Source organism: Emydura macquarii, unplaced genomic scaffold, assembly GCF_026122565.2.
Source record: "Emydura macquarii macquarii isolate MOO-44397 ecotype Brisbane River unplaced genomic scaffold, CSIRO-AGI_Emac_v2 contig_3530, whole genome shotgun sequence".
NCBI classification, from domain to species: Eukaryota; Metazoa; Chordata; order Testudines; family Chelidae; genus Emydura; species Emydura macquarii.
This window is the reverse complement of record NW_027133667.1, coordinates 1,715,715-1,731,049: the sequence shown is the minus strand read 5'-3', so window position 1 is coordinate 1,731,049 and position 15,335 is coordinate 1,715,715. Positions and strand designations below refer to the sequence as shown.

The 15,335-nt window shown below is 46.3% G+C and overlaps 1 protein-coding gene across 1 annotated transcript in view; it reads right to left on the bottom strand.

Moving 5' to 3' along the window:
• Positions 1 to 15,335, bottom strand: part of LOC137145361 (tyrosine 3-monooxygenase-like) — a 46,084-nt gene that overhangs the window by 14,866 nt on the left and 15,883 nt on the right. The window contains exons 6-8 of the mRNA XM_067536051.1: positions 13,139 to 13,284; positions 6,127 to 6,262; positions 2,450 to 2,519 (exon numbers count right to left, since the gene is read on the bottom strand). Of these exons, the coding sequence (XP_067392152.1) occupies positions 2,450 to 2,519; positions 6,127 to 6,262; positions 13,139 to 13,284 (352 nt within the window). The remainder of the gene's footprint in view (positions 1 to 2,449; positions 2,520 to 6,126; positions 6,263 to 13,138; positions 13,285 to 15,335) is intronic.

Here is a 15,335-nt window from a genome sequence, read left to right as displayed (position 1 = left end):
TGTCTACTCCCTGGTATGCTCCCCATTAAGCGAATTACATTATTTTAACAGTGGGAATGGCAATTCTCTGGAGCCTCCTTACAGTTCAAGCCCTGGATACAGTGTCATAGTAACCAAAACAAAACAAAAAGGCATTTTTACCATTAATTTTCACATAGAGGATGAAATAAAAAGAATTTCCATGAAAGGAATTCAGCCATGAAAACACGATGTCATTTACTTAAATCAGTGAGCTTTTGTGATCCTGTGTTCTTTCTTTTATAATACAGCACAGAAAACAGCAGCAAAAACTGGTGGTTCTGAAATTACTGTCATCCCTTATTGTTACATCTTCTAATGGTTCTTTATTTCTAGTATCAGCAAACGAAAGTGCTTCCCTCTAATAAGTCATAGGGCATTAGCATATTATATAATCCACTGGTTCAAATATGGTAGTGGCCAAAGTTGATGACCATCTGGAAGCTGATTGGTGGTTATACATGAAATCAACTGGTGGTCTCTTTCCAGAACTACTGGACTGGTATGTACATCATAAAAACACTGGCACTTCTGTTGGCAGTATCAGAAGAGTGCAAAGTTGATGGGATTAGAGCAGGAGGTACCTTCTCATCTCTGGTGGCATCCCACCAGATCAAGTTTGAGGCACGTTAACAATGCAGGGTACGGGAAGCTTGTGCTGCTTTTTCCCATGCTGACCCTGTTCTGTGTTTAATTAGAGAATAGATTGGGCAATCCCTAGAGATTGCAGTTCTCTAGTTATCCACAGAACATGGCTTTTCAGAAGCACTAACCTCCAATTTGGGTCAGATTCTGATTCTCTTACACTGAGTAGCAGCTTACTCCACTTTTATATCCCATGTACTATAAGAAACTACTCATGAAGGAAGGGTCTAATTACTGTGAGTAATTGTGTCAGAATATGGCCATTTATAAATAAGAAAAAACTGTATTAAATGCCACAGTGAAGGGCATAAGAGACGTACCTTGACAGGTTCAAATGCAAATGCAGGGACAGGATCAGTATAAGTTATGATGGCTACTGTCGGTGAAACCCAGAGATGCAAGTTCCCATGGAGTATGATGGGTACGTAAAAGAGGAGCCTATTCAGTCTCAGGCAGGCAGTGCTTAGTGGTCTGTACTCCAGTCCTGGCTGTAAATTGAAGCTTCCCTCCTTCTTATCTCTGCCTTGGTTCTCATCTCCCCTAGGTGACACTGTCTGCTCTGCCCTGCCCTGCCACTTATCTCCCCTAGGTGACAATGGCTGCCCTGCCCTGGGGTATATCTACCTTAGAGTGCACCAGGCACCCCTGGTGCAGGAGGGTACTGTAGTGAGTGGGTGTGGCATCCCTCCGAAACTGACAGGGAGAAACAGTCTGGGCCTGTGGGGATGGAGCCAGAGACTTCCTGTCCGCCTGCCTGGAAGCGAGGGGATAGGACAGGAAGTATAAAAGAGAGGCCCAGGAGCTCAGTTGGCAGCCAGCTCCTGGAGGGGAAGGATGTCCCTCCGTGCCCTCCAGAATTGCTTGTGGCCTGGTACCTGGGTAAGCAGACCAAGGCCTGGGTCCAGGTGCCGGCAAATGAGCAGCGTGTGGCCTGGGGCCCAGAGGTACCCCCGGATCTGACCACCCTGTCGGACCCTGTGATCCAGAGAGGCCAGGACCTGGGAGAGCTGCCGGATGCAGACGAGGAGGAGGTGGCCATACCAGGACCAGACTTGGAGGAGTTGCCCTTGGAGGCGCCAGAGGATGATGATGAGGCGCAGGCCTTGATTGGGCCAGACCTGGAGGAACTGCCCCCAACGACCGCCCTGACGAGCTGCCCAACCTACCGCCCCCCGACGATATCGAGGGGTTCTTCAAGCTGCCCCTGGGCGCCTACCCGAACAAGGTAGACTGGACGGTGGCACACCAGGTACCCAAGGGAAAGGGGGAAGGAAGTAGCCCAGGGGAGGGGCCACCTGGTCTGGGGACTGGGGAACTGGACAGTGAGTCAGTGTGTTGTGGTTGGAACCCCACTGACTCCGTGGCATACCCCTCTGCCACAGCTAGGGACCTGGGCTGGGATGTACTGGAGTCGGGTGGGCCTGCGTCCCCCTCTCCCTTCCCTGAACACCCCGCCTGGGGCCTCTGAACAGTGTGCTGCCCCGCCTGGGGTGCTGGATTATTTGCAGCCTGTTGGAACTTGGGCTATCGCCTTTCGGCTGCCTGGCCCGAGCCCGGAGACCATTCCCCTGCCCCGGACTGGGCCAACACCTGCCGGAGCAGGGTAGGGAGTGGGTGTGGCCTCCCTCCGAAACTGACAGGGAAGGACGACCACCCCTCCTACAGGTACCAATATACCACCACCCAACGTGTAAATGAGGGAGAATCAAATCCTCAGAATTAAAATAGCAAATCACATCTACTCCCTGGAACTCATTGCTACTGGAATTAGAGAAAGGTTCCTTACCTGTGAGAACTGTGCAAACTCTTTGTCGGCTAACATGGGAACGTGACCCAACAATTCGTGGCAGCAGTCCCTGGAAAACAAGCCACTTTTCTCATGTAATAAAGCTTGTATTTCTGTTTTATGTGAAAATCCCACAAGTGCAATCCAAGGCAGGGCTTATCTGCTCTTTCACCACTATTCTCTCGCCCCCTCTTTGCACAGCAATTTCACATGGAATTTACAAACCTGCTTTAAAAGAAGAAAGATCTCTGGGCTAGATTCTCGGCTGGCATAATCCAGTGAAGCTCCATTGCAGATATTAATAAACACACTATTGGTGTCATACATACACCAGCTGAGTATTTGGCTCTAGATCTCTACTCTCATTTTCTCCTATCCTCCCTCCACCTTTCCGTACTCGTCTCAAGCCTCCTACCTATCCAGTTCTCTGTGTTGTCCTTCTCCTCTTGCCTTTCTGCCTCATTCCATGCTATGACTTAGAACTCCCTCACTCCAGTAATTTGCTCAGATACCGACTTTACATGGACATCTCCCTTCAGCATATACTTCTCCCATGCAGCCTTTCAATGATAACCTAGTCAAGCCCTGAACACGTAGCATGAAAGCAGAACTGCAATGGACAAAGCTCCCATTGATCTCATTCATAGCTGTGAGTACTCAGCAGCTCCTCTGAAAACCAGGCCACAACTGCAGGAAAGGCCAGCCTTCTATCCAGTAAATTTTATCTGTGTATGAGATTAAGTTTGGACTGCTCTCCGTTAACCAAACTGAGAAGTGCTGCGAACGCTGGTGTGGAAGAGGGCGTGGAACTGGTGAGGAAGAGGGTGTAATTTACACACTGATGGGCAGAAGTGTGGGGTCATAGCAAGAGACTGTAAGATTCTAAGAAGATGTGAGATAAGGCAAGGCAGGCCCTGCCGTCCCATCTACTCAATGTGTAAGTAATACCCACTTGCATCCACTCTTACCGATGTGCAATTTACCCGCCAATCCTCCTCCCCAATTATGTCAACTCTGGATTTGCCCTCAGAGCCTGATCTTTAAAGGTTCTGAGCAGCAGCAGCTCCCAATAACTTCAGTGTGATTGATGGGTGCTCCAAATCAAGCCAAGATGCTGTGTCTAATTTACAGTGTAAGCCTCTCATGGCAGGGACCACATTTCCTGTGTTGTGGAAGCTGCCACACTTCTTCTCGGAACTCAACAAATGGTCAACATGAACAGATTGAACCAGATGCTCCCCAGCCTTTCCTTCTCTAAACAACTGTCCAAAAGAAACAGATGCCCTCTGATGGACCACTTCCATCCCTGCTTGCTTCTCCAATGATTGCATTCTGCGGACCATGCTGTAGTAATTGGGCCTACAAGTTTATCCTGACTGTGAGCTCAGCTGTAAAAAGTGACTGAAATGTCACAACAACAACTACTGTAACACCATATGGGGGTTTTCTGTGGGTTTTTTGTTTGTTTGTTTGGTTGGTTGGTTTTTTTATGAGAGTTGCACTGAAATATTTGAATTCAGATTAGAAATAAAAAAATAAAATACTCAGTTGAAAAACACTTACTGGTACTGGTAATGACGTATCTTTTTCCAGGAACTGCATAACACAATAGGCCAGCTGTGCATGAAACAAAGCTGATCCCTTCGCAGTATGCATAGGAATCAACACCTTCATAAGAAACTGTTTGTGTTCTGCTTTCAATGCCAGTGCAAAACCATTGATAATACTTCCCAATATCTCATGATGGGCAAAAGGTAACCAAAGTCCGACTCAGATTGTCACCGAAGGTTCTTCATAAAAATTAGTACAAGAGCAAAACAGAACTGACCTAGTCCAAACAAAGAGGTCTACTGCTGTAACTCTAGGACTGTGCTAAAATCATGCCTGATAAACAAGAAAAGCCTGGGACCGAAAATTCGTGAATTAAAATTGGTGTGTTAGAAATCAGGCCTAATTTGTAGGGAAAATAATGAGGAAATGGGCTAATTCTGTCCATCATTCCCTTTTGGGGTCCTTAAAAAAAAGAGAGAGAGAGAGAAAGAGATGTTGGGGGAAAGCTAATGGACTGTGCCACTTGCTGATATAAGATGAGAGAAAGCAAAGGAGCGAGCTTCACCTTCATGGCTGCCACCCCCACTGTCTCCTGGAACCCTGGGGCACCTTCATCCCTAGCCCTAGCCCTGTGGTGTACCGTGGCTCTCCGGCACCTGAGGGCCCATACTTACATTTGCGCCTGTCTCCCCCCCCCCAGTTGGCGGCAGCAGTGCCCTGTGGGGTGGGGTGTCTGCAGGCCTGTTCCACTCTCCCCCCCACTCCCCCCCCCCCCCGCTGTGGGGGCGGCAGGTGTGGCGGGGAACGGGAGTGACAGGGGAAGATGCCCCTGGACCGCCCGGCAGTGGGGGGGAAGGGGGGGCCAGGCCTGATGGGCTCTGCCCCAGACCCCCATCTTTGGCTGCCTGGCCCCTGCATGGCCGGGGTCCCTGCAGCTCCCTCCTTAAGTTGTGCCCAGCGCAGGGGTAGAGGGGCCAGGAGGATGCTTGCTCCCCCCACAGTGGAAGCCCTCGGCCGCCGGCAGGTCTGTGCTGGCGTCAACGCAGCTGCCAGGGATGTTAAAGCCCAGCAGCCCCCGGGGGGCAGCTCCTCCTCCTCGGGCCAGGCCGGCACCTGCCCCAGGCCAGTGCCCGGGGGCATGGCCCCCCCCCATCCCCTTGGTATGCCACTGCCCTATCCTCAGAGATGTCCTGACCAGCCTGGGCCAGAGAGAAGGAGGCAGACGTCATCCCCTCCTCCGTTAGCTCTGGTTGAATCCCAAACACCATCTGGGATGTGAGACTGTGTTTCCCTTTGTCCTTTTCATTCCCTACCTTATTTCTTCTCTTTTCTCTCTCTCTCTCCTTTTTCCTTCTGTCTGATAAGAGCTCCGGCTTAGCCAGCCAAGGCTGCTTATTTTTTTAACACTGCTGTAAGCCTGTGCCAAGATAGGGAGATTGAAAACAATGCCCTAAACAGCCCGATGCTGGCATGAATTTGCCAGGTTTCCGAGGGGCTGGTACGACTGTGTGCTGAGTCTGTGTGTTTCTGGCAATGAGGTTGCAAGTGATAATCAACATCAGAGACAGAAGCTGCATTTTCTGTCTTTGCTGTTCTCTTCTTACCCCGTGTGTGTGTGTGTGTGTGCGCGCGCGTGTGCGTGTGTTGTTTTGTCTTCTAGGAAATGGGACTGGACTTTAGCAACAGCAACAAGAACAGCTCAGCCCATCTCAACTACTTCTCCCCAAAAGGACAGTTATTACCATCTCAAAGCCTGTTAAACAAAGGGACTTTTACTTCTAAAAACTCTCTCCTGCCAAAGGGAAAGGGAACAAGGGGTGTTAAAATGAAAGCTTTATTTAATAGTTTACATTTCAGGTGTGTTAACTTTTTCCTTCCTTTCTGTATCTTTAATAAAAGGGTTAAAGATGTTTAATGGTGTGTTTGCCATGCTACCAAGCAGACTGAGGTCTCCATATACCAAACTGTGAACCTTCTTTAAAACTGCTTAATGTTGGGCAGTGACTTGGCTATGTTAACAGCTTTGACCCTTTGAGGCCCTGTATTCCATCTAAATAAATGCAACCACCATCACGAGGTGGTCTCAGCCTGTGAACGGCTAGATTGTGTCCTATCAGCCTACTTACGGTTCCGGGGAGTGCATAGGGGAAGAGGAATGCCTTATATACTGTGTGCTCTGAAAGACACGAAATGCCAGGCTGGCGAGGAAGTCACGAGGAGATAACAGCCCTGCCGCTGGTCTCAGTTGAAAGCCTGTTCTTTCTGCAAAAGAAAACCCCACAGCAGGAAATTTTAGAGTAAACGTGACAATTCTACACCATCCAAGCCGTTTAAAATTGCCTTTTCATTTAGTCTCACAACTTTCTTGTACAGATGGATAATGAGAATATCCAGGATCATAAATGTCTATTCAATTTAGGTGCTATTATGGGCTCTATTACCATGGTATCTGAGTGCCTCATGATCCTTTGTGTATTTATCTTTCTAGCACCTCTGTGAAGTAGGGAAGGAATATCATCCACATTTTACAGATGGGAACTGAAGCACAGAGAGGTTAAGTGACTTGCCCAAGGTCACAGAGGAAATCTGTGGCAAAGCAGAGAATTGAAGCTGGATCTCCCAAGTCCCAGCCCAGTGCCCCAACCACTGGCATCTTTTTTCTCTCTGAATAATAAATATCAGAAATAAACAAGTGTTTTGGATGGGACACATACCCTCTTGATGCAGGGCACAAGACAACTTCCCACTATTGGAGGTTTAGGAGGTACATTCCCTGGGGATAGGTTATCCTGTAACTTCCTGCACCTTCTTCTTGAAGGTTCTTGCACTTTCTTCTGAAGAAGCCAGTTCTGGCTAACGTCACAGACAGGGCACTGAACTAGATGGACCTCAGGTCTAAGCAAGTCTGGCAATTCCCATGATCCTGAAAGGGCCTGTTATGACACAATTACCGTCAAGTAGTCGAGTCGCCATATGGTATTACGTTGTTTCAGTTAATCTTTATGCATCATTCAGAAGGAGAAACTGGATTTACACTGGCAGTGCACTGCCATACATTTTTGGAGAGTGTGTATTTGTTTTTTGCACTATGTTGAAATCGTTAGGGTGCAGCAGCAACTGAATTTACATGGGATCCCTACAAGGTATATAACAGATAGAGTTACTCATTATAGGTAAGGGTCAGAATTTGGCCCTTAGTCTTTTAACGTTTCATTTTAACTTTCTTTCCAAAGCTGTCAACTACCATTTTTCCATCTGTTCTTGCACTTTTGTGTTTTATTTGTCTAAGTTTAAACTATAAGCTCCCTTTGGCAAGGACCATGTTTGCTGTGTGTTCAAAAAGCACCATGTAAAACTGCCATGCTTTAACAGTAGATAATCATCTTTTTGAAGACCCATATTCCAAATCTGTGTTGCATTCCCTGCTTTCATAAATATCATTTCATCTCTTATTTTAATTACTTTTATTGCATACAACTAAAAAATAAAAGGACAGAAATGGCTTTGTGCTGGCTTTCCTAATAGTGTTTTTGTTTAAACAAAAATATTTCCCACAGAAACCAAGCTGTTCACATGAAATGTTTTATGTTTCTTCCAGCATATTTGGTCTCAGTCTGCTCGGTCACTAGTTCTCTTTCTCATATAAAAAGACAATCTTCCAGGGGAAGAGGTAGCCCTAGAGACATTTGAAACCTGACCGAACAAAGCAAATGTACTGCAGGGAACACTCTTGCCTTGGCGGGATGATGGCCTGGAGGATAGGATTCTAGGATTCAAAGACGATGTGTAAGAGGCAGGATGTAAACTGCACAGTAGTAAATAGGCATGAATCTAAGGGCTTAGATTTTGACTTGGTCTACATGCCTGTGCAAGGATATCAGAAGGAGCTGGGGGAACCTACACTGGCTACTCAGACCTTAGATCCATAGGAGCATGAGTGAAAAGGCACTGATAGCCTGCCATTCCCCGCACCAAATAAGTGAGCAGGGAGAGCTGGGCAACAGGTAGACCAGTGGGAAACAAAGCTAACTAGTGCAGTTGAGCTGGCACAAAGTGGGTGCTGATTTGCAGCTGGCATAGGCCAGCAGAAACTTACTACTTGCGCATCCCTGAGCAAAGAGGGGGAGCCATTGTCTGCCAAAGGGTATCTCGGATTCACAATGCTTCCCCGGACTACTTCTGATATGGTGCAATTTACGTATCAACCATGCTCAGGAATGTGCCTAATGCCATAATGAAGCCGGAAGTAAGTCAGTCTAAATCTAAGCCTAGAGAGAATCTAAACTGGGATAACATTCACTTTGAGGGAGCAAGAAGAAGATGTAATTTACAACATCTTAGACTCCCTTATATGCATTTGGTGCCGTGAGTCAGCCACTCCTGCTGGTGTGAGATCTTTGCAAATTGTTTGACGATAAGTAGAAAAGGTATTTGTGAAGGTGTAAAATCTGTACTTTCATTTTCTTGCTCCACGATAAAAATAGCGAGCATTGAAGAACAAGGAGTGGGGGTGTCTGAACTGACTTGGCAAAGCCCTCTGGAATCAAAGGCAGTTGAAGGGAAGGTTATGAAGGGTTGACCTAAGGAGACGTACATGAACAAGGCTTAATTCTTGGCCTAAGAAAACTTTTATCCAAGTCTAAATATTATAGCATCATCTTACTTGAGCACTTGGCTGTAATTTCTTCCAGCTGTGGAGCAAAACTAACGTCTAAATCCAAACATCTTCCCTGAAACATAATAACTGTCTGGGTTTATCTATTTAACTCTTTAGAAAACCGCTGACTGTACTTAGATGACATGTGGTCAACCCCTTTATATAAAGCTTATTTTGTAATATCCTTTTCTAGTTACATAATATTTGCTCCCAAACTGTCAGAGTTATACAGAGCTTTAGTAGAACAACTCACATTAAAATCCATGCCAATTGCTGAGTTAAAATCTCAGAGGCTGCTTGGGCTAGATTCACAAAGGCACTTAGATGCCTAAGTCCTGTTTTTAGGCACCACGGTGATTCACAAATTCCTGCTCAGCAGCTGTAGACACCTAAACTCTCTTGATACCTATACCTATGGCTACACTACAGCTTATGTTGGCATCATTTATGCAGCTCGGAGGTGTGAATAAACCGCCCCGGTGAGCAACGTAAGTTACACCGACATAAGCGCTCATGTGCGCAGAGCTTCCCCCACCGATATAGATGCTGCCATTCGTGGAGGTGGTTTATGATGATGACAGAAGAGCTCTCTCCTGTCAGCATAGAGCATCTTCACCAGATGCCCTGCAGTGGCACAGCTGCACCAATGAAGCTGCGCCACTGCAGCGCTGTACTTGTAGACATGCCCTAAGTTTTTGCAGTAGACATGTCCTAGGTGTCGATGTGTCTGCCTCTGGGTGCGCGCACTGCTGTTTCACTCTAGGTATCCAGACTCCCATCTCATGCCTAAGCCCCAGAGCAATTCATGGACTGGGAAAGAGAAGTGCTTCTCCACCTAACTCACGTATGGGGCCCAATCCAGCAAGCATGCTCAGAGGGGGCCTAGAGCAACCCAAAACAGCAGAGGAGGAGCTCAGTGGTTAAGGTGTTCACCCAGGCTATGGGAGACCTCCCGTTCAAGTCCTCCCTCTGCCTGATGAGGAGAAGGGGTTTGAAGAAGTGAGTGCTCTAACCACCGGGCTATGGAATAGTCTGATGTGGGCTCCCTCAGTCTCGCCTACTGAAGTTGTTCCACTTTAATTAAATAAATGACTAATTAAACATTAATTGGGCCAGAGAAAGAAGGAGACTCATTCTACTGACCAGTGACTTGGGCACTCCCCTGAAAGGTGGCAGATTCCTGTTTAAATCTTGTCTCCTTCTCAACAAGAGGGTGGATTTGAATTGAGGGGTATCCCACATCCCAGCTGAGGCTAAAGGGAGGTCGCCCCATCCCACACATGCTCTGTGGAGTTAGGTAGTAGCCTCGGCACATGCCTTCCAGGTTGGGCCCCACATGCAAGTTAGGCAGAGGAACGTCTATCTTCCTTTGGTTTGTGACCTGCTAGCAGACTAGGTGCCTCCCTACAGCCTGCACTTATGATCTGATCTCCAAGAGTGAAGTGGGGCTTAGCACACATCCTGATCATTGGCATCTCCCATTGGGTAGTTTAGATGACTCCCTACATAGCAAGCTGGCTTCAGGGCCATTTTAAGACCTTCGAAGGCCCTAGGCACACCTGCCTTCGTAGGCCCCCCCCCCGACCGAAATAACTAATTTGATTTTAAGCTATTAATAAATAGTTTTTAAATAAAAATAAAAAATTATATATAAAAATCTTTTTCGTAGGCCCTGAAAGTTTCGTAGGCCCTAGGCACTGTGCCTGTTGTGCCTAATGGATAATACGGCCCTGACTGGCTTTACAAATTGCATTCGGAGGTGCCTATCTCACCCCATTGGTTGTGTAGGGCGCCTAGGCACCTAACTTAGGCATTGTGTGTCACGGGACTGTTCCTGTCATTTTCTAGATGCCTGAAAGTTAGGCGTTGCAACACTCATCACCAAAACACCTAAGACCCTTTGTGAATCTAGTCCTTAGAGTCTGTTAAGGTTATTTGATTTCTTGGACTGATTTTGTGATTTACCTCCCAATTTTCTCTTTTTTCTCACCCCTATAGTTGATTACGTAAAAGGCACATGGTATAATAGTGGAATATGCCATAGAACAAGCCAGTCCGATACAGGCAATTCTCTGTCAATATGGGCATTAGGCCCTGACTGTGCCACTGGGACTGCTCAGGACTAGCATTGCACATGACCGCAGCACCACCTAGAGCTGGCTGGCCATGGGAAGAACTGCACACTGCCTCCCATTATAGGATATAGTGTTTTCTAACTGATGTTTTCTAACTGATGATTTTTTTTTTATCATACTTTTGCCCAGAATAACTTGCATGGTGACACATAGAAATAACTTAGGACCACAATCTAGAGCAGATGTGGGCAGCCACTGACATCGGTAAACAAAGTCTGACGGTACCCATGCAAACGATGAACATCTTTCTATCCTTACTTTGCCCTCATCTCCCCGCTTCTGAAGTGAGCTAGGACAGAAAAAAAATGATCAGTCTCAGTCCCATTCAGAGCAGCATCCCAAGATCTATTTACAAAGACTCCTTCTAGAGCTTCCTGTTGACTGCCCACAGTGAAACACACAAAGAAGTAGCATACACAATTGCTCACCACCGTCCAGAGGTGCTCAGATACTATGGTGAGCACAGGATGCACGGTTGGACAGACAGGAAGAGGGTAGGGAGAATACTAAAACAAGCCTCCACTGGTCAAAGTAGCTCACCCAACTGGTGGGGCAGATATGGTTGCCATGTACACCAAGGAGAGGCTCAGAGGAGGAGAAGAGGGAGAGCGAGCAGAGAGGGAGCTAGGTGATGAGTGAAGCCTAGAGGTTTGGCTCAGGGAGTTAAGGAAAGGCCTGGTTGAACCCATTGTGTAGGATTTTCCAAAATGAACTGTAATCAATAAAACAAAATGTCATTTTACCTACACAGTGAGGTCTGAGGTCCCCTTAGCTGGGATTGGGAGTGTTGTGATCAATTATTATTTCAACTGCTTCTCTTTTTACTATATTGAATAAACTGCCCTTAGCTAAGGCACTTTCAAGTCTGACACCTTTTTTTCAGGACAATTTCACTGTGGCATGTTCTCAAAGGGAAAAAGCCTCTGACCTATGGTGAGAGGCAAATGATGAGTAAAAGACAACTGACCTAGTCCAAGACATCTTCCAGACACTGGCTGTGATCAGTAGGGGTACGGAAGAAGCCAGCTGAGCAGAGGCAGTGACAGGAATAGCACAAGAAGGTAACAACAATGGTGTATTAAGAAAACAATGTGTGTTACGAGCCTGATTCTGACCATACATTCAATCAGGAATAACCCCACTGAAGACAATGGAGTCATACTTGTGTATAACCAGTGCAAGTGATATCAGAATGAGGCCTTGTCCTCATGATTCACCAAGGAACTCAAAGGAAACCTACAATATTCTTAGTTATTTCTCCTTTCTGTTAGTGAACAGTCTAATTGGCGAGATCCCTAGGCCCCAGCTGAGCAGTGCTCTGCTCATGAATAGGTGTGTGAGATGTGGGAAGTTGCCTCTAAGCCAGCTTTCTGCTCTCCTTATCCTTAACCCAACAAGAAGCTGAATTGGCTCCTAGCATAACATAGAGCAGCCTAAAGGCTACTCTACATTATGTCAGCAACAACAAATCTCTTGGACTGCGTTGCCATCCTGGGAATACTGGAGTGCATCGTGCTCCAGTTCCGTTCCCCTCCTAGCACTGGCAATGCCCTCAGCCCACCCACAAATGCCTCCTATGCCTGGGGTGAGGGGTGAATGACATAGCCCTGGCCATTCCAGTTTACACCACTGACGGCTTTCTCCACACCTGGAGAATCCCTGGCTGCACTATTAATGCAGCTGTCCGGTCCCTTTGTGCTGCTGGATCAACACAGGGATCTGGCCCAATATAGGTTAGACTCTAATCACAATAACTATGTACTGGAAATCTCTTCAGCCGTGAAAAGGTTAAGCAAATTTGGCTTGCATCTGTTTATTGGCAGATGGAGCGATTCACTTGATTTGATAAACATCCAATTGAAACTCAATTTATTTGAAGTTAAAGCTCCCATTTATCTATTTATTTTACCATACGTAGCAACTGCCCTCAGCCTGCATCTGGCACCTTTCCTATTGCTGGGAGAACAGCAAGGAGGGCGTTTTCTTTTAGTGCAGCCATTCCTTGGCTACTCGAGATTACAGTGAATTTGGCAAACCAGTGGAAAGGCACTCCCTGCTTTGGAACTCCATCTGGCCCGGGGGTGGGGACGTTAGTAATACAGGATCTCAATCTCCACTGTCCTCCGTCACTCCAATGTTTGCCGACAGATTTACCTGAACTTGCACCCTCTCAATATTGTATCTCTTCCTAACCCCCCTCCTTGTTATTAGCAAACAGATCTCCAAGCACAGTTCATTCAGAATGGGGGGCTACCATCCACTCCTCTTTGTCACACATCATTTGAGATCCCCAATCCCAAGGGCACATAGGGAGTGCTAAAATACAAAGGAGTCGTAATGTCTTGCCTTTTAAAAATCTGGAGACATCCTGAAGTTGAGGTATACTGTCCTCTTGATAGCCACAGCATGTCTCCAGCTGCTGAAAGGCATCCAGGTACTGCTTACAGGCATGGGTAGGATAGAGACTGCTCAGCTTCCTGTAGACTTCTCGCCTGAAAAAACAACAAACCTTAGCTGATTTCCTTTAGCAGGGGCAGCACCTCTTTTCCCTGGCTTCAGATCCAGAGCTGCTCACCCAGACAGTACTGAGAGGTTGTCTAAAACCGAGCTGAGCCCAGAACAAATGATGTTCTGAAGCCAAGACACGGAAGGCTGCCAGATAGGATTTTTACAGGAGATGGGCTCAAAGCCACAAAATGAGAATCCCGATATGGGCTTTGATCTTGCACTTGGATCTACTCAGGCAGATCTTGGTGCCTGCCATGGAACCTCATGAATTGTAAAGGGGCTCCCAGGATTTCCCTATTCAGGAAAGCACTGAAGCATATGCATAAAGTGAAGCACATGCTTCAGTGCTTTCTTGCATCAGGGTCTTTGTGCAGCTGCAAGATTCCACCCGTGCAGATCTGCATGCAGGATGGAGATTTTAAACACCTCCCAAATGTTGGAGGTGTTTAGTCTATTGTAATGAAAGGGCCATTTAAAATGAATATCTAGATCTGGGTACAGACTTTGAACTTCCCCCAAATTTGGCAGTGCTTGGAATCTAGGACTTTGGTTCGGTCCCATCTCATGTATTATTTCATTTTAAAAACTCTAATTTTTAAATATATTTAGCAGTTGCAAAATAAATAAGCACTTAAAATGAGTGCAGGGATGCTTATAGAGATGGTTATATTTATTCACACATGGCTTTGGAGTTCTAACAAACGTATAAACATTGTTTTATGAAAATTGAGCTCATTCTTGGAAATGCTGACTAAAGAAAATGACCTTTTCTTGTTTTTGTATTGTAGTTTTTTGCTGCTATTGTTGCTATGGAGGTGATAGCCAGTATCTTGTAATGGTTGTCACTCCATCCCATAAACTTCTTATGTTAGCGTGGGTGTAATTGGGAAAAAAAGAAACCGATTTAGACAGTGGCTGTTGTCAGTATTGCAAATGCTGCATGAGCCTGGATCATCTGCACAGAGCAGTTAGGAAAAGTTCAGAAGAATAAGAGGCCAGATTTCGCCCTAATGTGTTTCCCATAGTATACCATTGACTTTAATGTGATTGCATAGGGTGTAAAACAGCGCAGACATGAGTCCAAGATTGCTCTCTGTGTAGTCTTATCTAGACTTGCGTGAGGAATCTGAACATAGTTACTTCCCAGAGTGACTCTACTGTTAATACTAGCACCAGGATTGAGCACTAGAAATGAATTTGAACCAAAATCCTAGGTCCAAACATTCTTCAACTTTGGGAAAGTTTGTATCCTGATAAGAAGCTGGATGCCTTGCCCCTTCTTGCTATGGGACTAATGCTGGACATTTTGTTTTAAAACAAAACAAACTTTAAAGTCCAGGGGCCAGATCCCCAGCCAGTGTAAATAGTTACAGTCCATGATTTGTGCTGGATGAGGCTCTGCTCCACAGTGTATTTTGTAGTCATGTCACTTTCAGCATCATTTGTCCGCATAATTACCACCATCAGCATGGAAGTGGAGAAGCCACTACAGACTGGCCTCCTAGTATAGGGCTTGGAGGATGACACATGGAAGACAAAAGCACCTCAGAGAAAGAAGTTGTTGCCAGGATACTTTGACATTGGAGGAGCCATTTTTTTCAGCCCATTACCACTCCATATAGTAATGTTCTTGCTCCCTGGTTGTATGACAGAAACAGGCAATAACATAAAAGGAATGGGGAATAGCAGAAAATGAACGCCAAATATCTTGTGTGGACATAAATACCCTGGGTTCACATGTGAATGCAGATATTTGTACAAAGCACAGCCATTCTCCAAACCATTGCACAGCGCACAAGAATAAGGATGAACTGAGCAGCTGGAAATTCAATGGCTATTTGTGAACCCTGTATTCAGCCAACTCTAGCTGTAGGGACCAATGGTGCTGAATGGCCACTGCTAGCCAACCCCACCCTAACAAGAAGGGGGAGAAGGGCAGTGTTGGGTGGGGATGAGCAGATGGATCTGATCCTGTGGCAGCTCCTCAGACGGCATTTCATACTTTGAGTAGACTAACTGAATCCTTGTAGAAGAG